The sequence below is a fragment of the Contarinia nasturtii genome, unplaced genomic scaffold (assembly GCF_009176525.2).
Source record: "Contarinia nasturtii isolate CC-2019 unplaced genomic scaffold, AAFC_CNas_1.1 Cnas_scaffold_1240, whole genome shotgun sequence".
NCBI classification, from domain to species: Eukaryota; Metazoa; Arthropoda; class Insecta; order Diptera; family Cecidomyiidae; genus Contarinia; species Contarinia nasturtii.
In genome coordinates, this window is record NW_022198581.1 from 688,161 (window position 1) to 711,456 (window position 23,296).

At 32.2% G+C, this 23,296-nt stretch overlaps 1 protein-coding gene across 3 annotated transcripts in view; it reads left to right on the top strand.

Annotated features, from left to right (window-relative positions):
• Window positions 1–14,973: 14,973 nt before the first annotated feature.
• Window positions 14,974–23,296, top strand: part of LOC116345054 (zwei Ig domain protein zig-8) — a 107,688-nt gene continuing 99,365 nt past the window's right edge. Inside the window, exons 1-3 of one of the 3 annotated variants that reach the window (XM_031774099.1) lie at window positions 14,974–15,010; window positions 15,170–15,372; window positions 19,987–20,834. In XM_031774099.1, coding sequence (XP_031629959.1) covers window positions 20,768–20,834 — 67 coding nt within the window. In that variant the 5' untranslated portion in view covers window positions 14,974–15,010; window positions 15,170–15,372; window positions 19,987–20,767. Of the gene's footprint in view, window positions 15,011–15,169; window positions 15,373–17,105; window positions 17,949–19,674; window positions 19,827–19,986; window positions 20,835–23,296 lie in introns of those variants that run through there. The other 2 variants (XM_031774097.1, XM_031774098.1) reach the window with 2 other exon arrangements.

A 23,296-nucleotide genomic window follows, 5' to 3' on the forward strand; every position in this document is an offset into this window, starting at 1 on the left:
AATTCATATAATATTCGAAACATACGAAAATGCGTTTCCACCGAAAATTTCAATCGGAACCAAAACAAGGAGCTTCAATGAATTTCAATACAAAATGACGGTAATTGATTCAATAATTTCCTTCATTTGATGGCCAGCTTGACCAAAAAAATGCAATAAAATGGGCAAAGGAATGAATGGGCAAGCAAACGCTCACTGAATATTTATTTCATTTATTTTTATTTCAATTTTTGTTGTTGCTCGTGCGTGTATGTGACTGTTGCCCTAATCCCGTATTCCAAACCTATATTCGGACCATTTTGCTGAAAATTGATTACGAAAACACACACACACCAAATCGGTTAATCTTTTTGGCCCTTCATTCGCTCGATTCCAATTCAATAATAATAAATCGTGTTTAGCTCCAAATTCAATGGACACACGCGACAGATTGACGAATATATATATAAATGTCCGGATGTAAAAGGAATCGGAAAAAAATGTTAGCGGTCATAAGTCATTCACAGTATTCTGAAGTTAGAATGGATTTCCATTGTGTTTTCAGTGTATTTTGTTTGCACCAAGATGACATTTTGACCGAACGTTCTCATGGAGGAAAGTTGCATCAAATTGACACTCAAAGTGAAAACAAATATTTTTTCCATCTTTATAGATTGTATTTTAGTAATTGAAAATACTGGAAGGTTTTTCTTTAATCGAACATTTATGTCCGTCTTCAAAATTGTGTACATCACTTAGAACCATACATGGGCACGGACAAAATTTAAGGGGGAGGGAGTCCATCAGCCAATCAAAAACCCTACCCATCTAAAATTCTATTTGACCATCTTATTTCATACAAAATATTGTTTTTGCGTATTCTCTTTTCTGCGCCCATGTATGCTTAGAACGCTAGATGCACATTGGCCATGATAAAATTAAAATGACTTTGAGTGGAAAATATACACGTAGATCTTTCTAGACAGATAGGAATCTGTAAACAGAATAAAGATTGTGCAGCCATTAGCTCAACAAAAAGGAAGAAAAATCTTACATTAGTACACATTTCATAAAAAATAACATTCCCAATACGTAGAATTTCCGGGTTAGTTGTCATAACTAACCGTGTGGAAATGCCCGTAGACAAAATTCACCACAGAATGAGAGAAACGTCCTTGGACAAGATTCATCGCAGAATGCCTGTGTCCATGGACAAAAATATGTACACGGTGGTCGATGGACACTTTTTCGATGGACGGATGAATAAGACTGTCCACAGAATGGACGGACGCAAGTCGTGGACATTGATGGACAAAACATGGAAGTATTCCCGTATAACAACAAAATTTGGACCGTTTTTGGCGTTACTTTTAAAAGATAGGATAGTATATTTTTATCCAATCATAAGTGCTTCATACTCTCCTCTTATTATATTCAATACATATTCAGTCACATTTGATTTACCAAAAATTAATTTTGTTAATAACTCATTTGGCATTGATCAAACTTTGAAATTCGTATGAAAATCAATCAATAAAATGCAGCCACATGAAAATCGTGGAATTGAATTCATTTCATAACACTAAACTCCAGAAAAAATTAATGCATGCAAATCACGGGTTCAATTTATCGTAAAAAATATTCAGCGTCCAAATCGCCGCATAATAGTAACAAAAACAACAAAAACAACGACAACGGCCGATTCCAAATATAACCAATTGCATTTTAAATTTGGTCCATCAATTTGGTGCAAGTGTGGGTATATTAATTTTATGCGTATACTCTGAAAAATCAGCAAAATCATACATGAAAATTGAATAATATTTTCGGTAATGTAAACGTTTTCAATTCGATTGGATTTTTATATCTTCCTCGATTGAATTTCGTGTATTTCATTCGTGACGACATTTTGCAGTGGTTTTTCCATTGTGACGATACGACTGAAAAAGCAAATTAACTTGTAGTAAAATAAAAAAAATTCTTTATCAATTATTCATGAAATGCAAAATGTGTACCAAAGATTTCCCCTATATAAAACATCAAATTGATAAAAAGAGTTTGAGAGATTTATTTTGTATTTGCTGGAATGCACATAGCAGAAAAGCAAAAACCCATGTGGGATATATGACGAAAAATAGATTGAAAGGGTCGGACAAAATGAGAAAATATAATTGAGAGGCGGAAGAAACAAAATACAAAATAAAAGACAACATGCAAATTTTTCGAGATTCAAATGATTGGGTGATGAAAAATACTTGTAATGTACAGGTGATCAGACTTCTGAGAACAATAAATCATATTTAACGAGAGATATTTTGACAACGTTTAAATATACTTGAATCAAGCAACAATGTATTGATTATTTTTAAATCTCCACCGTAAATTTGTATCAATTACAGTGGCAACAATAGCAGCAGCAGCAACAACAACAGTCCAAAATTCACATTTCATACTTTGCTCAATAGATATGCTATGACAAAGAAATCACTCAGTCTCTATCTCTTTTATCCGAATTTTATTAAAGTTAATGAAAAATCCCCTTCCTCTCGCCTTCATATCTTCATAAACTTTTATAATATTATATTTTGCATGCAATTTCCATTTCGAATAATGATTGGAACCTGGCACAAATTATTAACGGTTCACATTCATATAGATATATAGCGTTTGGAAGTTGAAACCATCAGGTATAACAACACAGCATCATTGCAAGAGGGTGTGATCGTTTTTAAACTCAACGCGTAAAGTTTTATATAGAAAATGGTAACTTGTTTGAATTTGTCTGCATTTCAAAGTTCTAATATGGTGTGAAAAGTTGTGCTCAATGGATAACCGGTATAAAATGGAATAAATCAAAAAATGAAGAGATAGAGATTTTGAACAAGCCGAATGACACAAAAATGAAAAAAGATTATCGAAAATAAGACAATTCTATTAAAAAGCAATTTGAAAGCAATTAAAATGTTTCCGTATTTTATACGGAATAGAGTTATAGGTGATGATTTGATGGACATCAGTTTTTAATAGGTGAAATGTCGCACAAAAGACAATATTTTGACATTGCTACCATTGTACCAAGCCAAGAATCAAATAAAAGCTGAATTTACAATCGAAATTGTATGCTGTATGGATTTAATGAATATAGTGTATAGTGCAACTTGTATTCAGGATAGACACATTGGCTACATACTCTACTTGAGAATAGGACGTGGACGTTAATGTAGATTCTGTGTTTTATTGAAACGCTCAATAACTCGTTGGTGATGACGACAATTATGTAAGACAACGTTGCGCCGCCTTTGGAAGCATTTAATTTATTTATGGATGTTATTTCGTAGCTCTCCATGGATTTGAATTCATATTTTATGAATTCAGTGTTTTCACTCTTTTGTTTGAAATATCTTCTAGAAATTAAATTATACACACAAAAAATGATATCTGCCAATTTGCATTACAATTTTTTTTATTTTTCTACTTGTTTTCATTATAAGTTCCAGATAAAGTAGTCAAAATACGTTTTGTAATTGGCCCAAAAGGCTGTTAAATGAATAAAGAATAATTTTTTTCCGAAAGAGTGGTCCAAGTAAAGTATAATATCAATCATAGAAATGTCAAAAATATCAGTGAGCTTTTGAAATATCCCGAAATTTGAACTTCAAATATTATCCACACGAGTATGGTACACTTCAAAAAATAGTGGTACATTTAAGTAAATTTGAGTACAATTGCTTAGACCCAGTCACAAGCTCGGAATGTGACATGACCAGTAAAACGATAATACAATCATTGCTTCTTGGACAATGTATAAAACATAAAACGCACTCATTTCCGTACAAGCAAATCACTGTTTTATTTATATTCCAATAAATTCAAACCTTCCCAACCAATACACTCAAACATCAAAAACTTCACATGTGTGTGTTTTATTTAATCATTTATTCGTGAGTTTCGACTAAGTACCGCGTATGCAAGAACTGTGACTAAAATTGAAAAGATGACTTTAGAGTAAATTGTTTCCATAGTTAACATAGTCTGTTCGTTTGTCATGATATTTAACACGAGTTACTTTAAAATTTCATAAAAAATATCTTTACGATATAAGTACAGCTCTCTTTCTTTGTGTTGATTTCGGGAGTGTACGTAATCATTTCGGAATCTCACCTTTAAACCAATTTCCAATTTTGCATGTATTGTGTATTTACTTTTTTGACGTTGCATTCTGCTTTCTTTTTCTTATGTTTGATTTTTATTTCGCAGCTAATGCTGATCTCAAACATGTCAGACAGTTGAATCCACATCCAATCAATATGTCAAAATGTATTCGTTCTGATTCGTTGCTTCTGTTATACTATCGTCGTTTTCATCTCTCTCTCTCTCTCTCTCTCTCTCTCTCTCTCTCTCTCTCTCTCTGTTCCTTGGTTCTTTTGGATGCATTTGATTATTTGGCAATTCAAAATAGCTAAACAGGGCAAAAGAACACCTTCCAAAGAATTTCACATAAATGCACACCTTCCATTTGATAGATGGAAAAATGGTGTTTATTTGTGCAATTTATTTACATATAATGATTTATTGGCATCTAATTCAAGAAAATAAAAACATAACATCAATCTCGACATCAACATCAACCAATTTCAAGCAGATTATCAACGATTTTTCCCGTTTTTTTTTTGTATTCGCTACATGCTAAACCTACTGAGCATATTTGAATGTGTTAGGATTAAAATGACCTGGAATTTTAGTGAAAATAAAAAGATATTGATGGAATTACTACTGCTGTAGATATGTCGTCGTTCACGATATCGAATATTTCAAAAATATTTCATCTGCAAATCTGTGGTTGTGAAGTGCTTGTCGACATGTTGAATCATGCGACTCATAAACTCAAATTTCGTATTTGTTTCAAGGATCTAGAACAACGTTTATCAAATCTTAGCTGTACACTGACCGTCATTTCAAAATAAAAAAATCTATTATGCGATAGGTTGTAAGACATAATTCGAAGTAGCAGCTCATGTAAGCTGTGCCGACTTTTTCTCATTTGTTTTGAAATTCTCACTTATTGCATGAGAAGCATCTTGCCACATACGGTGCTAAATCTTAGCTGAAACACATAAAATATTGCATATACATTTTTGCTTTAATTTAAAATGTGCAAAAAACAAAAGATTTTAATGAGTCAGAGAAATTTCGCCAAAACAAACTTAAATCCTTTTATCCTTGCTCAACTACTTCAATTTATTAGCTGCATCAAATATTTGGACTGTGAAAAATGGAATATATCTGCGGATTATTATGCTTATATATATTCTACATTATTCTATTATTATCATTTGGGATGTCAATCGTAGATATATAACATGACATTGTTGATGGTAGTAGTGCAAGCATAAAACTTTTGTGATTTGGTTCATTAGTCGAATTGGAATGTATTAAATGGAATAATTAGGATAATGAAGTCAAATTAATGAAAAAACCGCTGCATTGGGAACACACACAACTACACCGAATACAATGCAAAACGAAAGTAGAAAAAAGAGAGAAACAACAAACGTGTTGGTTTTATCATTGGGTCGAAATTCTCCGGAGAAAAACTGCTTTATCTCTCTCTCTCTCTCTCTCTCTCTCTCTCTCTCTCTCTCACACTTACACGCCGGTTATGTGCCCCCAAAGGATATCTGCAATGAGCAACTTATCCGTCAATTTGATGCAAATTATTTTATCATTGATGCTGTGCTTTTCCTTCCCTTCCATCATTCGTGTTTTTGTTCGCGGATATTAAAAATGACGATGCATTAATTTCGTACATCGATATGCGGTGCACATTTGATTTTCTCGTTTCATTCTTTTTACCCTCTTCGGCATTCGCATTCAAATTAAGCTATCGATTTACAATAAAGCGAGAAAATTATCAAATAGTCAACACAGAAAGTGAAGCAATTCTTTGAAGTTTTGCGAATCTGATTGACATAAATGGGTATGGGGATGTATTTCTAACTTGTGATCTCTTCTGTTTCATCCAATCGTAATGGAGTGCGTAGGTTGTCGTTTGATATATCATATCACTTCAATTTAAAATTATTTATTTTGTATTGTTATAAAACTTTTTTTTCTTCATTTCGATTGCGTTCTTTTATTGAATTTTTTTTCCAAGTAGAAAACAAGTGCATTTATTTCATGATGTTTTGGCGAATCATGCTTGTGCATATCGATTACAATTTTTTTTGCGGGAAACTTGAACGAAATATGCGTGAAATTTCCGAAATGGATTTCATGCAACACATGAGACACATTTCGTACGAACAATATTTACGATATATTTTCCAAATCAAGTGGGCGCACCAAACAGCGATTCGATATACGCTATGAATAAAAACACACAATTTTATTTATCTTTTTTCTTCATTTTGCATGGACTTCACTTAAACAATAACATCCATAATAGCAATAATGCGAATGAATGGTTATTATTATTTTTTCGATTATTTTTTTTTTCTTTTTTTCTTTAGATTCCCTCTTTTGCTTGCAAATTCCGAACCACCATCGAAATAAGTAGTTCATTTCGCGCTGGAATGTCGATGTTCATCAAATGGTCGGTGACAACATAAATGATGTTACATATATGTATAAATCTCTAGAAACTTCATAGACCAACTTTCTTTTTTCTTCTTCTTTGTTTAGTTCCGCGTGAAACATAAAAATGAATTTCTTTGCAATGCCCAAGAAGATTGGTAATTTTCTTCTTCCATGATACTAAAATTGAAGAGAAAAAAAGCGTTACCAAGTATTTTGCGCAAAATTTGTTTCCACCCTTCATTGAAAATTTATCGACCCTTCAGCGTGTATGCGTATCGTATGTGTTTGGTGCGTTGTCAACGAATAAGTCATCGAAATCTCGTGAATCATGTTAAAAGTCACCAAAAATTCTCGATGTGTCTGGGTACATGGCATCAATTTTATTCGATTGATTTTTGTAACTAAAGAACGTGGCGTTACATTCATCGCATGCGATTAAAAATGGGAGAGGTAAGCACCAGCATCACAAGTCTCATTCCATGTGTTTCAGTCAGCATTTTTGTAATTGAATAAGATATTTAGACAAAGGTTTACGTTTCTTCAATATTATTAATGACAAAAAATATATTTATCACATTTTTAACATATATTATTTGCCAAAAATATCTTTCTGATATCAACTACAATATATCACAATATTTTTATATTTTGCTGCATGATTCATACAGTGAGTAAAACGTAGCTATGCCAAACTATGCACGACATGTGAATGCATGTGTAATTGTTTATCCTCTTAATCTTTCTCACTCTCTGTTCACGTTTTGCAAGTCATTTTGCTTGGCAATCAAGATAACATGCTTGTGAATATGGTTGAATGGAAAAACAGATTACGGGAATTATCTGTAGTTTGAAAAAGTTATAATTTGATGCAGCCTGTGTGTAAAAGGATTTGTTTGACTTTGTTTTTGTTCAATTTGTTACAATCCGCATGACGAACACTTTCTTTCACATAATATTGAAATCAAGATTTTGGATGAGTTCGTTTTTATTAAACGACAAAACAACACATTTTTTGAACACCTGTTATACGTTTATTTTATTTGTATCAATTTTTTTCTCCTCTGGACAACTTTCTTTCATGACGACTTCAGCAAATTAAGACTTTCTCTCCGAATTTTTCATTTGCTTGAATGAGTTTGGATTCTGTTTCGCATTTGCCTGTTGTTGTCTTCATGAATCGATCATAACTTTATCGTATGCTTTAACAATAAAAAATCTACAAGTATATTATAACGATTGTTTGCCAATCTATTTAAATTGTTTATTCGTTGGAATAGCTGCTGTTCATGGTTCCTTTTTCCGCTGTTCGTTCCATTATTATTTCTTTCAACATTGCCAACGACTCTTTCGAAAGAAAAATAAACAGCAACAAAAATTGTCTCACAGACATAAGATAGTTACATTCATAAAGTTGTAGTAAAAATATATGGCTATTGTATCAACGACCATTAGATAAAGGAGAAAGATGTGTATGCGGCATTCCCTACAGTGCGTGAACAAACTATTAAGCGCGAATTTTATAGAAATATACAGCAAAGGGGCTACTTCAATAATGGTTGAATTGATTCGATTTTTTTTGGAAGAAACACTCGTTATCATTCCAAAAAAATATATAGAGAAATAAAATAGGTCCGCAATGGTTTTAAGAAATCGTCAATATTGACTCTATCGAAGTATTTCGAAATATTTTATATGTATATATGTCGTTATGTGTATCCCCTAACACATACAACACTCGATGTACTCGCATATGCATAGAACGTGCAATATCAATTCAGCACATATTGCAGTTATTTGTCTTACATTTTCGTGAAATATTTAACTTGTGCTGGCTCAACTGCGCTCGGTTCGCGCCATTACACTAATAAATTTTTATTTACACATTTTTATCAAAATTTAATATTCACTTTTCGTTTTTGGCACTTGGATTTTCAACAATTTTTAATAGATTTGTTTATTGTTCATAGCGTGTAGTCTCTTATGGTGATGCCGCAACTTTATTCATTATAATGTGAATATGTGTGCAATAGCGTGGGTAAGATTTAGCCTAAACCCTAAATTGAGACACGACATCGAATATTACGACCATGTCTCAACATATTTTGTGTCATGAACACATAAGTGGCATGCAACATGAGCAATGTGAAACCAAACACCAAGTTTCGCTGGTCATAAAACACCAACATATAAAAACAGGGTATGAAAACTTCACTCACGAAAAGCGTTGCTAGACGTGCCGCTCCTAGTAATGTATGTTTTAGTGTGGTTCCTGTCATAGGTTCTGATGTCTTGGGTTTGAGGAGAAAGATCAAAATTTTCCCCAACAAAAAAGGTCTTGGATTCATGAGCCAGAACATATGACTGTTGTCGTTTGTATATCCAAAAATTTTCGAAATTTTTCACCCGTATAAAATCGCCTTCTGAGTACGAATACGAAATATTACATTACAGTTTGAATTTGAAATGTAAAAGTTGTTTAAAACTTAAAAGCATTTTAAGCAAGATATTGCTGAACCGATTTGGAGATAAAAACAGAAATGAGTGCTAGCTAAGTGACAAAAAAGTCGACTGGAACAAATGCATTTATCCTATACATATACGCTCGTACTCCCCGACAACAAAACAAGTCTGAACAACAACAACGGGGGACTGAAGCAAAAAATGGCAATAGCCACAGTACAAAGAGTTGACATGTTTGTTTGTCTCATAATACCTAGTTCATTGGTATTATCCAATATAATTTTCGTCATATTGATACTTTTTGGTTTGTCAGTGGGTTTCATGGTTCGGTTAACAAACCACTGTTGAATTGTGCATATAATTGTTATCAGATCCACAACGATGATGCCTTCAAATACACTGAATTTGAAAAACGACAAAATCGAGTGTCATAAAACGCGTATGCGGAAATGAATTTATGCATTATCAGTCGAAACATCTCGCATTTCACCATGCATGTAGAAAGTGAATGGTTTGATGTCTTTATGGTGAATAATATATATGAAACCAGAATTCAGATGCATATTTGATTTACGCGTTTGCATCAATTTCAATTGATTTCCATTTAATAAATTTGCATCGTTTCACGTGTATTTTGTTCGATTTTGAAAATATATCATTAAAATTTAAATGCATTCAACACTACTTTTCATTCGAATGAAATTATCTGGGCAAACACCTCCCACTCGTTCACGGTGTATTTTATTTTCCAGTATTTTATTTGATTGAAAACTATTTGAGGTGTTTTTTTTTTATATTTCAAATTCAATTGAACAAAATTATTGATTGTGCTGTCACTCCATTTGCCTGCTCATTGTCTTGTTTTGTGTCAAATAGACCAAGTTTATAAAAACATTATCACGTCATTTTCATGATAATAAGGTTTTTATAGATTTCAATGTTACTTACGCAGTAAGATAGTTCAAGTCTTTATTAATTTTATATCACCTCTTATGGAAAGCATTAATCTAATAATAAATAAGGCTGAACCTTATAAATTTCTTTATTTTTATCTATAGATGGAGTTACGGGTCATACGGCACCGTGATCAATACCTATTTCATTATTATGTATGCTTGCAAAAAAAAAAGAATGACAAAATAAATGCGTTTTGTATGGAGAACAGAGTTTGACAGAGGAAAATGGTCAACAAATGCAAAGAAATGGAAAAAAATGTTGAATAATGAACGATTTTTTTCTCATCAAAGACGGATTTGTTTCTCTTTCGTCCGATTTATTCGTTTTAATTTATCATTTATTCGATCAAACAAACAGTTTCCCTACTTTGCATTCGTTATTGTTTTATATACTATGTGCACTTTACGTCTACATGTTTCGTTTGTCGTCAATATTGTTACGGCCATTTGCTCTCTTTTGATCATCTTTACAGTTCACAATTAATGTATGGCTTCAGTGCACATTAGCCTTTGTAACGGAATCGTAACTGCAATTTACGTCGATGTGCAATGTGTATTGCTGTTGTCTACATAAAGCGGAAAGACCGCCACAAGTATCTCCTTATTTGCCACACCAAACACATCATAACCAACTACACATATACAAATATAAATTGCAACTAAAAATCAATTTAAAATTGAAAATACGCGACGGATTTTGAGCTAGGGGGAAATCATGTGGATTCAAAACAGAAGCTAACAACACATTCATCTCCCTTGTGAGCCATATTCGAGTGAATGTGATAGTAGAATTGGTTTTACGTAATTTGATGCTATGTATTCACTTATCGTATGGCATATTTTTAAGGAAATACAAAACTTATTACCCCCTAGTATTCGAGACTGAATCAATCAACAAACGAATTGTTCGGTATTTCTGTGTAGTAACAAAGTGCATTCTATTAGAAATTCAATTTTACGGAAACCACAAGAAAATTATTTACGATTTTCTTTTCAACAAACTGATTTTCAGTTCGCTTTACATTTTAAGCCGTTTTTAAATTGAATTATATGATTTAACGGCTGAGCCCGACAAATAGAAATATTTGCATTTGTATTGTACGCGCATTTCATGCATTACATGCAATTATTTGTGGAATTTCGTGCTCTTAATAAAACTTTCTCGTTTTTTCTTTCTTTCTTATTCGTACTTTCTTTGGAATATAACTTGGTTCCACTAACTTCTCGACATGATGTGGTCGGAACAAACGATGAAAACGCATGTTTCCAAATGAATGCGCTTGATTATTAGCATCGCTGTATTGAAAACGCATCGCAAATACACTTTTGCTTTTCTCTGATTGATGACCCGCATGAAAATAATGTGATTTACAAAATTGCACCAATGAAATCTTATCAATAGTTGTTGCATATATTTTGAAGGAAAATATAGATACAAGTCAATATAGACAAAATTCGGGTATTTCATATAAAGGCACCCAGTTTTTTTTATAAAACATTAATTTTAAACAATTTTAAATGTTTGCCATTGAGAATAAACCTGGAAATGAAGAAGCGCTTCAAAACCAAAATGAATGTAACCAAATTAACACGAAGATAATTAACTCACTTAAGTTGATTGAATTTTTTTTTCAGTCGTTTTTGTCCAAAACAGGGGGTCAACTCATCGATTAGTTAAACAAACCATTTTCAGACGGGTAACATTATATCAAGCCCCTTTCACTGTCGACAACAGGCTGTCGTTTATCGCTTAAAGGCGATGGCTTAAACGATGCATACGTGCGATACATACACCGAGCACTGCTCTCTGTTAAACCACCCTCATCAGTACATATACCGTTCAAAGGACGTAACTCAAAGCCACAGTTCAAAATAAACAATTAGTTTTTGTTGTCCGTTTCCTCCCATCCGATCCCGTTAAGTCAAATATCGAAAATAAATTAGTTTGTTTTGTGTGTTTGTGAGCATTTTTGACTGATGGATTTTTATTGCATTTTCGGTATATACCCAACATACGCACGCATGGACATACATAAATAAACTTTTTGTCCACTAAATTAGTAAACATATTCGACTACCGCTTCATTCTGACATCTATCATATAATTGACATGAAAACTTGATCAAAGTAATCCATTTTATCGACATGGACAGCTATGGATAAAATGATTTAAAAAAATACGCATTTGTCAAAGACTTACATTTATTTTGCATGCATTGCGTTGAATGAATATAGCAGGCGATTCGAGATCGGAGAGCGATTTTAATAATCAACAAAACAGTATTTGATTGGTTATGATTGGCTGTGGCGGTAAACGATTGCTTTAATAGGAAAGTTAAAAAAAGCAAGCACACAATCAATATGCATTGAATACACAATATTCTGTTTTATATTGGCGCTAAGTACTTTTGCACATAAATTCCATTCACATTACTTTGTTAAATTTCAATAAAAACATCAAGACAATTTTCTCAGCGAAAAAAAAAATTTCGAATAGAAAAGGAGATGACGATTTATAATGAAAAATCCCATCAATGTTTGCCCACCTTTATAGCATCTCCTTCTTAATCCAATTCACGAACACACCTCATTATGAAACCAAATGAAATGAAATGAAATAAAGAGCAAATTCAAAGGGATACCAACGAACAAATTCATCGCAAAAATATGCGCTTGCATAATTCAATGCTGGACGATAAGTCTTACAATGTTTCTATGTTTGTATGTCGGTTGTGAGTAGAACATGCCAATGCTGCAAAATTAACGAACACTTTTTAATAGAATCAAATTCAAACCCCGCTTCACATCGCTATATTACACCAATTCAAACATTCCTTCATTCGCAACCTTTCTCTATGTCACTTTTCACTCATTTTGCCCAGCAAAATGTTATGCAAGTAAGAGGTGTCATTTTTCCAATTTCGCGTACGAAGGCAAACTATGTGCAAAAAAAAAGAAACGAAAAAGGAAAAATCATTTCGATGAACATAGAAAAAGATGACTGATGGAAAAGTAGCAGACACTGTTTAATCTATTCCAGCACAGAGAGCAACTACTTGCGTTGAATTATTAAACGACCGCGTTGTGGTGAAAAACGACAACTTGTAAATGAAAATGAAGTTATCTTCGTCAAAACAATTTGCAAACTGACTTTCCATCATCATATTTGATTCGCCTACGTTAACCAATTTGATTTTGCATCATCTTTTTTCATTTCTATCCTCGATTTCTAAGGTGAATGATTTTGTTTGTTCACCTTAAATCAATATTATATTCAACCAAAAAAAAAATAAGAAATAGAAATTCTCGCCAAAAAAATCGTTTTCTTTCTCCTTGAGAATGTGCGAAAACAAAAAAAAAACACGAAGAATTTGTACAATGTTGAAAACGATACTCTGTGAGATGTAAAACCATAATAGCTATTTCAATTTTCATAGAAAACAATTTTCACTCTTTAATGATTGTCCGTGCTATTGTTCGTGTCCATATTTACACTATATGGTTTGCCAAAATATACCCAGAACAAGTCGAATGCTAACTTCAACGACGTGCTCGAGGTATATTTTAGCCAGTATAAGTGTTCTTGCATCTCACCAACGCTAACGGGTGAAGAACAAACATTAAAATTACTTGAAGCATCACATTCCAGGCCTCCAATTATTCAGCCCAATAACTTTAATTCGCCCGTAAATGCAGAACGGCGAAAATCATTCGACGCTTTATTTTTGTTATGCTTTTTCAGCGACCCTTTTTTCACACTTGACTGTTTGATTTTCGTACGTTTCTTTTTTCTTGCGTTTTTTTTTTCATTCCAAAACGATGGAGAATAATGTATTACACATTACTCATCTCATGCGCGATGATTATTATTTTTGTTTCATTCGCCATTTCGTTCATCTATAACTTTATCAAGAACGCATATTTTCACAGTTGTTAAAGCACAGAACATATGCTCCGATATGGATAAACAATTTTAGTTATGTGAACTTGTAAGTGACTGTGCGATAGACAATCAATGTAGATTTTAAGCTTGATGAACGTTCTATCATTGGATCAATTGATATTTTCATGCAACTATTACATCGTAAATGCCCATTGCATAAGAAAATGACTGTTATCAATGGTAAGTACCAATGAGTACCAATGTATCGAGCTTATGTATTGAACCCCTCAATAAAATTCTACCTACATTCATCAAGACCTACTTAATTCAATAATTGGGCTAAAAAACGCAATTTAACTCTGAGGTTTACAATTGTGGTTAACAATCACTCTTATGTACAAAAAAACTTGAGTTATATTGCTCACATCAAATACCGATGATCAAAAACTATTTTTAAATAAATTTGACAACACAAAGCATAAACTATGATCCTTTTTTAATGTTCACATTGGAACAAAGAAATTCGTTTGCTTCCATCTATTGAAAAAACCAAAGTGTGTCATGATTTCACATTGATGAATCACATCTTGTCATATTTTGTCGTTATGAGCGGCTATGAACTTTCGATTTTTTTTTTACTTTTGTCCTTGAAATTTGTTGCTTATTCGGCCAATGCAAACAGATTTTCTCAGCAAATATAAATAGAAAAATCGCAAAATGGAATTGACGGCAGATTGACGATAACATAATCTCACTTGTTTACAGCTAAATGAAAAAAAATGTTCCATATTTTATAACTAAAAACATGGCAACATCTAGGGGCTAGGCAAGCTTTTAAACATTTTGGCACAAATTGACACGTACATCACTCTTATTGGATGTATTTCACCGGATTGGGCTTGACAGTAGTCTCGACGTGGAATGGTTCATTTTTGTTTATGCGACAATAAACGCCTCAAAGTAATGGCAAAACATATGAATCAGATGTTAATAATAAAAAAATAAATTTTGTGACTAAAACAACTCGATAAGCTCCCAGCACAACATCCATATATATTATACATATTTAAAAATATAAAAATGTAAGCTGAATTTCATGTCGCGTTTAAAATGAAGTAGAAAATCAGACGCATTTTATATTTTATTGCAAATTAAAGTATTTTCATTCTATAATAATTTGAAGCAATTTCTGATTGAACTGAATTTTGACAACTGTATTCAGACATTTTTATAAAATAATTAGTATTATCGTGTTATATTTATTTGTTTTATTATTTGTGTGTTTTAGTAGAAGTACGTACAATTTCTAAATTAGATCAACAGCTGTTTGATGACGTTGCATTAAGTAATTTTAAACAATCTTATGAACACCGCTTCGATTTAGCATCTGGGCAGCAATGCTGTACAGACGCTGCGAATAGCTAGCGCTATTCAGATAGGAAAAAACCATCACTGGATAAACTGGAGGATTTTTTCCATGTATTTTGAGCGATTTTGTTTTTGTCATCAAAAGAAAGGGTTAGTTTTTATTCATTTAAATTTTCCAAAATGAGAGTATGCGATTTGGCTACAATGGTTAAATTCCTTTAACTTAAAATAAAGAAGAATGGTTTTTTTCAAAATCATCAAATTTGTATTAACCCTTTTATATTAACTCTTTATCATTATCTCTTTGTAACATAAACAACAATACGTTTCAAATACCAATGATCCTGAGGTGTATGCCTGATAAGTAACACAGAGACGGCATATGCTAATGGTCTTTCAAAATAGTTTGAATCGATCCTTTCGAAATGCCAACAATATCAACAAGTTCTCTAAATATTAATCGACGATTTTTGAGCACAAGATCTTTGATTTTCTTGACGTGTTTGGTCGTTCTGAACGGTCTTCGTCATCAATGCGTTCTCTGCCTTCTTTGAACATTTTGTACCACTTATACACTCTGTTTTGCGACATCAAATGATCACCGAAGGCCTTTTGTAACATTCTCAACGTTTCTGCAGCAGAAATCTGTTTGACGACAGATAGCTATGGTAAAACAGTTTCTGATGGAAAAGTGTCCACATTTTTTCTGTCTTATGAATGGAAGCATTATGAAACATTCTGTAAATTTGTTTCATTGAATTAAAAAAAAAATCTGCTTTTCTGATATTCATTCGGAATTGGGTTCGCTCCCTTTTCAACAAAATGAACTTAATTTTGTTGCGATGTAAAGTTTGAAAGAGAAGCATGCAAAACGCTAAATTCATTTCAATGAACCAGTGATATTAATCCTCGCGAAATGCATCTTGATTCTATTTTAAGACAACTTTCGTTTGACCCAATTGATAATGGATTGAATTTCAATTTTTTGGGTGTAGTCGCAATTAGTCACTGAATTATCGATATTTTTCTATATGAAAAATGATTGATTTTCTATGTAAAATGGCTCAAAAATGACGTTTGACTCTACAAATTTATTACGGAGTGTAATAATGAGCTGAAATAAATTAAAAACAGACAATTCATGGTCCAATTTCAACCCGTTTGCTTTTCTGTTTCACCTTTTTCGGTGGTTGTTTAAATTGAAAATGGAATATTTTTTGGTTACAAAATAACTTCCGAAAAGTTTCAAGGCTGTACACATTCACAAAATGATCTTTCACTTAATTTGGTTTTTTGGTACAGTTTTTTGTTTTGATATTTAATTCGTTTGAACATAAAAATAACTATTTATTCTTGTACAAAATGTATTCCTGATTTGTACAAAACCAGATTAAGAGATTTTCCCAGCCTTTATTTTTGTCAATTTAAAATTAACGAAATTTATTGTATTTATTGCGACTAATATGGGCATAATTTTTTAAAAGGAAAGTTCAAAGTTTAAATTTTCAACCATAAACAATAGACGAGTGTTGAAACATCTATAGATCCCAACTGTTTTAAACAAAAATATCGCAATTTCTTTATGATCCAAATTTTGGTATGCGTTTCAATACATGCGAATATATAGCGTACTGTATCAAATGTACGTATACAAAGTGTGCTATGGAGAATAATAGACGTCGGAGTTTGTGTACAATCATATAGCAAACCAGCTACCGCACGGTGAAGTGTTACGTGCTCTTAGAATGCGCTGTACTGAGTCTGCCGAACTGTGTGTGTGGTGGTACGGGCATGAGCCACGATGGATAGACTGTATACAAATGCTTCCCATTAGCAGTTGAATTCAGTTTATCGTGATTCTTTCAAGCGAAAACATCACTAACGATTTTGGTGTGCGCCAAAACAGCTTCCGAGAAGAAGAATATAAAAAAAACATTGTTCGTGTCGCCGTTGTTAGAGTGAAAGACTATCACAATTGGCAGCAGTGCGTTCCAAAACCGTTCGATTCATCGATGAATAGAATTGAATTGCAAATGGACATAGTGACATTTACTTTTCCTAACTCAAAAACGCATCACACGCACCACAGTTACAGATGTCAATTCAAATCGTAAAGTGTTGTGTGTATCATTGAGAATTTAAAGGCGATTTAACGGGTTTTTTTTTCAGTTGCGTATAAAAGTCGGTTACGTTTGCGAAATTTCTTACGATTTTGTGGCTTAATTTAAATTTTTTATTGGTTAGACATGATGCACGGACTAAAAAAGAGCATTACAAATTTTCACTCGTTAGAGGGTATGAGCACTTGAACCATAAAAAATAATGAGATAATTTTCTCGCTTCATATGATTTTGTTGTCGTTGGATACATTTACTCTTGATTGCATATCATGAAAGATATGGAGAAATAGTTTTTGCACATGTAGATGGTATCAGTTCTGCGGTATTCTCTTCATTCTGAATGAATTAATTTGAATATTTTCCATAATGTGCAATAAACAAAGGTCATACGTGGTAAATACCAAAATAAACACGGTCAAAAGTATCCGGATGAAAATGTGTATAAAACGGAAATTTTAAACACTGAACCAAGTGAATTTTCAGCAATTCGAAGAAGAAGCAAGCGCATAAAATTATGATAGGCACGAAACGACGATTGAAAATGGTTTCGATGAATATAAAGTGAAACAAAAAGATTGTTAACGGCGACCAATTTTTGTGAAAACGGTGTGTATATGTTAAAATATAAAGACTAAAAATAGAACAGATAGAGTAGAATAATAAAATAAAATGGAAAAGGAAACAATAAAGCGATACACAAAATGCATTTGGAGCAAATTATTTTAAGTGTACTCCGAAAAATGAAAAACGTTTTAAACTCAACTATTTTCGTGGTGTATCCGAACGTTTTACAAATTTGCAACGCATTTTTTTACTGACTTTTCTCACTTCTGTCTTTTCACCGTTCGTAAAAATAAAGAACGACTAAAATAACTGTCATAACATGGCATATTCACTAATAACAAACGTATTAACATAATTCCAAATATTATATGAAGAAAAAAAAAAGTTGTGGAAATTCGTTGAAATAATTCGATCATTGGAAGAACTTTGTTGAAGGCATTAATATTTGAATTGCTATTATTTATTACCAATTCTATCAAAACATTTAATATTTGTTGGTAAATGAATTTTGGTAACTTCACAAGCTTCATCGAAATGAGTTCGGAACATACAATAGAACTGAATACACAAATTTAGACGTCTAAAATACTAAAATAGAGGTCAAAATTCTTCGGTTCACACGAAGAATTTAAAAAAAAAATCGGAAAGTTAAAAATTTTTCTGTTAATCGAAAATTTTTCTGTTAATTAAAAAACAGTAAAAAAAAAATCGGAAAGTTCCAAATATTCGCTATTTATGAAATCAATCACCACATTCTTCTACCATGGCGTTCTTAAAAATCTTAATTATTTCAACAATTCTTTAAATTGAATAAAAAAGTGCATACAAAAACGTGTCAAAGCCAAACTTCAATTACACTCTCCAAAACATCTCTACATACATTTGCATTTAAATCAATAAAAAATGTCAAAGTATTACTCTTTTCAAACTACAGCAAAGCAGACAAAAAGTATTTTATCGAAGTTTCTATCCACGAGCAAACTTCATATATAGCCGGAATACACCAACTATCGAAAAACACACATACCCGAATTATGGCGCGACATAATAATCATACAAATACGTAAATGTACTTCCATGCATTTCACAGTCACAGTAGATGCTGATTCTCATCCATATATTTTTTGGAGAAAAATATCTGAATTCTTTTTCATTGAAAGAATAAAACCATCTCTGGCTCCCTACTGCAAAACCGTTGAATCAATTGACTGTCAAAAGTGTTTCAATTTCTGGTGGACGAACATAATTTGTGTGAATGCAAATTTCATTAGATTCTCCGAAATTGTTCATGTTTACATTTCAAATTTAGAAAATATGTGCGACGTGAATATGCGCAGTTTTATATCTAACACGTAGAAATCTCTGCACAAACTTCAGTTTGTGGAATTCTCTGGCGCTAAAAATCTGCCTTGATTATGGTTTATGGTTGCTTGTGTTTCACATTTTTTATTTCTGCAAATAAACTAAATTATCTAAGAGGCGACAGTACATCTTATATCAACTTTCTTCAGCTTAGCATACGAAATGAACACTTTCCACTCAGAGCTTGTCACCATTGTGTGGTCACAGTGAATCTTTATTTCTATCTTTGAGCTTGCGTTGAACAAATGAAAAATTGTTTACTCGTGCCCATTCGCTACAATTACTCAGGCCAAATTCTATTTCGGTTTATGTTGGATCACTTAAAATGTTAATTAAGTGGAAAAATTAAAACAAAAAAACAACAAATGTTTGACTCTGCTTTGATTTTGTGTGAAAGCTCTGAAATTGACCGTGATGAAAATATTAACAGAGTTAAATAGAATTTAATTTTTGCAAACTATTCAAAACAAAAACGTCGAAGAGACGCTCTAACAGAATTGAAGATTATCCCAATGCGATCGAAGGAAATTTTATGAAAACACTTAAAATGTTTTGCAGGTCATTTTCTAAACGAATTTTCTGTAGATTAGAATATTGGTCTTATATAGAAACTGAAAATATTTATAGAGACGAATTATTCAGTAATATTCAGCTTATTTTACTAATTATAACTTAATTTTTCTCTATTAATTTTCCCACATGCATACGAATACGTCAGTTCCAGGAATTATGACATTAAAGCTGACAACAACATAGCAACAAACGCATGAACAGTTTGAACACCGCACACGTACCAATTAGATCATATAAAAATGTGTTCGACTTGATATCGTTTAAGCAACAGCGTTGAAAAAGGAAAATTTGTGCGATTGCACGAGTCACGTGCTCAATCGATATCGACAGATGACAGTATCAATAATGTTTTATTGAAAACCAATGCAATAATTACGATGATTGAAAAAACAACAGACAAATTGCCGTATTTTACTCTTAAATATAAACATTCAAAATGTGTGTTATTTAAATTTCTTGGTGTTTAAATGTGTGAAAAATAATTGAAAAAAAAATCCGCGTAATTTTAAGTGAATTAAATTTTATTGAATTTTAATTTAAGAGTTATGTGTTCGATCACAGCCCAAATGAGAATGCATCGAATCGAATAAAAAAAACAGGAAATTTAAAGCATAAATGGTTTTCTATGTAGTGAGGTTTTTTTTAAAGAAATTTAACATCGAATGATAAAAATACGCCTTCAGCATAGATGTAAGCATGAATTTAAGTTTGTGCTCATCGAATATGAATATTTCTAATTAAAAGACAATGATTATGACGATGACGAAAACATCAAATCGAGGATATTTCTAATTGAATTTTCCACAATCAATGCGAGAATCAAAGGTGCGCGCATAAACGAAGAGAGTGAGAGTCAAGAAAAAGAATTCCCAAAAAGAAAACACACACACAACATTAAAATCAGACATCGTTATTGAAGCACAAACATGTTTTATCGATTGCAGAGCTATTACTTTGGATTAATTTTAATTATTTTGCACACAAAAATCAAAGGTAAGCTCACTTAAAACATTCCAACTATTTTAATTTATCGGCGAACAGTTTCGTTCATGCGAACGCTTACTTTTGTTTTATATTTATTAATTAGATCTGATTCAATATGATTTCAATCAAACTTTTGTTAATTTTGCATTTATTATTGATTTTGTGTCGATAGACTTGTGGTTGATGTGCGAATTCTACCATTGCATTTCAATCAATTTTTATATTTATATCTATCCAAAAACCAACTCAAATATATTATTAAATGAGATAAATCATCATTTGTTGATGGGTTTTTGGTGAAAGTTTTTTATCTGCCAAATATTTATCTTTATTGTACAGTTTAAATTCTTCTATTTTCGATGAAACAGTTTGTTAGAAATATTGATTATATAAATCGCGTTCGTTCTCTTCAGTGCGCCGATGAAAATCGAAAAATAAATCAAATGAAACGATACAAATAATTATTTTTATAAGAGTTAGCAATAAAATGTAAAAGTTTTCGTATTGAGTGTTTTTGACGCTTGTGTTGTGCTCCGTATTTATTAAATATTCAATTTTGTAAAAAAGAATCTGCACATCATATGTCAGAAGCACATCTTATAACTTCAAAATCATGCATTTATCAAACACAGACTGGAGGGAGAGAGAGGGACTGATATGTGAAACATTTTATGGATGCAGTTTTTTTTCACGTGCACGTGCTGGCACGCACGTTTATTTTTAAATATTTTCCGCATTTGATTTTGTATTTTTGCTACCAGAAATTGCAATAACAATAATAGTAATAAACGCGAAAACGACGATTACAGCTTGAATTCGATATATATATAGATGAATAAATCGAATTTCAATGATGCAAAGCATTGATTGAGAACGAAAAGATGAATGAACATATGTGTCCGATATCGTGGCAAAGTCGATGAGATTGCAATATTAGCGCCACGAATGAGCGTATAGCGTGGTACCTAGATGCTCTTAATGCAAAGCCTAAATGGAATTTCACGACTAGAATGGCGCAAATAGTGAAACAATTGGTTTGAGTTGTTTGCATGCAATGTGCACACGAGCACTGCATTCATCATTGGAAATTGAGAAATACGATAGAATATAAAGGATGTTAAAATGATTTAGAGAGCGAAATAGATCTAAAAAGAAGAGTTGATATATGAGAAGGGATGTGAACTAAGCTATATAAACACCAGAATCAATATTCAAAATGATGATGGTAACAATCAGACATTAGGTTTGAGCTATGGATATAGCGGCTGCTATTTCATAGCCGCTATTCATAGGCACTATTTATCTCGTTTTAATGCATTTATGCATATTGTGCGTTATTTTCTACATCTCTCTCCTACTCACATTCAAATGTACAAAAGAATAGTAGGCTATGACATTCCTACTCGGTGTTACACACAGCACAAGAATTAAATAGCGCCTATGAATAGCGGCTATGAAATAGCAGCCGCTATATCCATAGCGCAAACCTAATGTCTGGTAACAATAATGTCTATGTTACCATAGTCTCTTGGTATTTTCAAACAATACTATTTCACCATAAGAAATCACGAAATAATTTCAAAATGCATCAAAATGAAAGCAGTTGTAATTTATTCATGTATGAGCATTTGTGGAATTTGAAAAGGAATGCGATTATATTTGGCACATATTTTTGTGATGAATTTTAACCGACTTGAAAAAGTTATTACGAATTGAGAAAGGGAAAGTGGAAAAGAGATAGACTCCTGTTTGGAATTGATTTTTGAATTAAAAATATTTTTTAACGCAGTCCTAATTGAACATAAGAGACGATAATCTTGTATCCCGGATAAAAGAAAACCGTTGTGTGTACGCAATAAAAGCAATAAACAAGTTTTAGTGATGGCTCTCTTAAATGTATATTGATGAACAAGAAAAACTGATGGTGTATTTTATTTTCATAGGCGGAAATGGATACCGAAGCATCGACAAATATATATATATATATATAAAACTTTATTGCGTACGACCAAATTACTTTGATTATTTTCGTATTTTTGTTCTTCTGTTCTCAATGCATATTATGCATTGCATAAAATGGCCTTTTTTGCGTATAATGCAAAAATCACATACTTTGTAAAGAAAAATTGTGTAGAGGTGAAAAATTCAAAAGATTTCTTTCTTTTCTAGCATGTTTTTCTTCATTTTCTTTTTTTTTCGGGTAGCGTGAAAGCAATTCGCAGATATGATTCGTCTATGAGTTGTCTATTCCTTTGGTTTTGCTCATTTTTATTCAATATATTACCTTTTTTTACCGACACATTGTGTGTATTTCAACTATGGTTAGTTGCATATTGAGTGTAAAACTCCATGCAAAGGAAACAATTCAAATGAATTACACCGTGCAGAAATTCAGAAGAGAGAACGTGTTGCAAAACTTGATGATTTGATTTTGCCTTTTACGAACTTTTACGAAACGTTATACACATGCA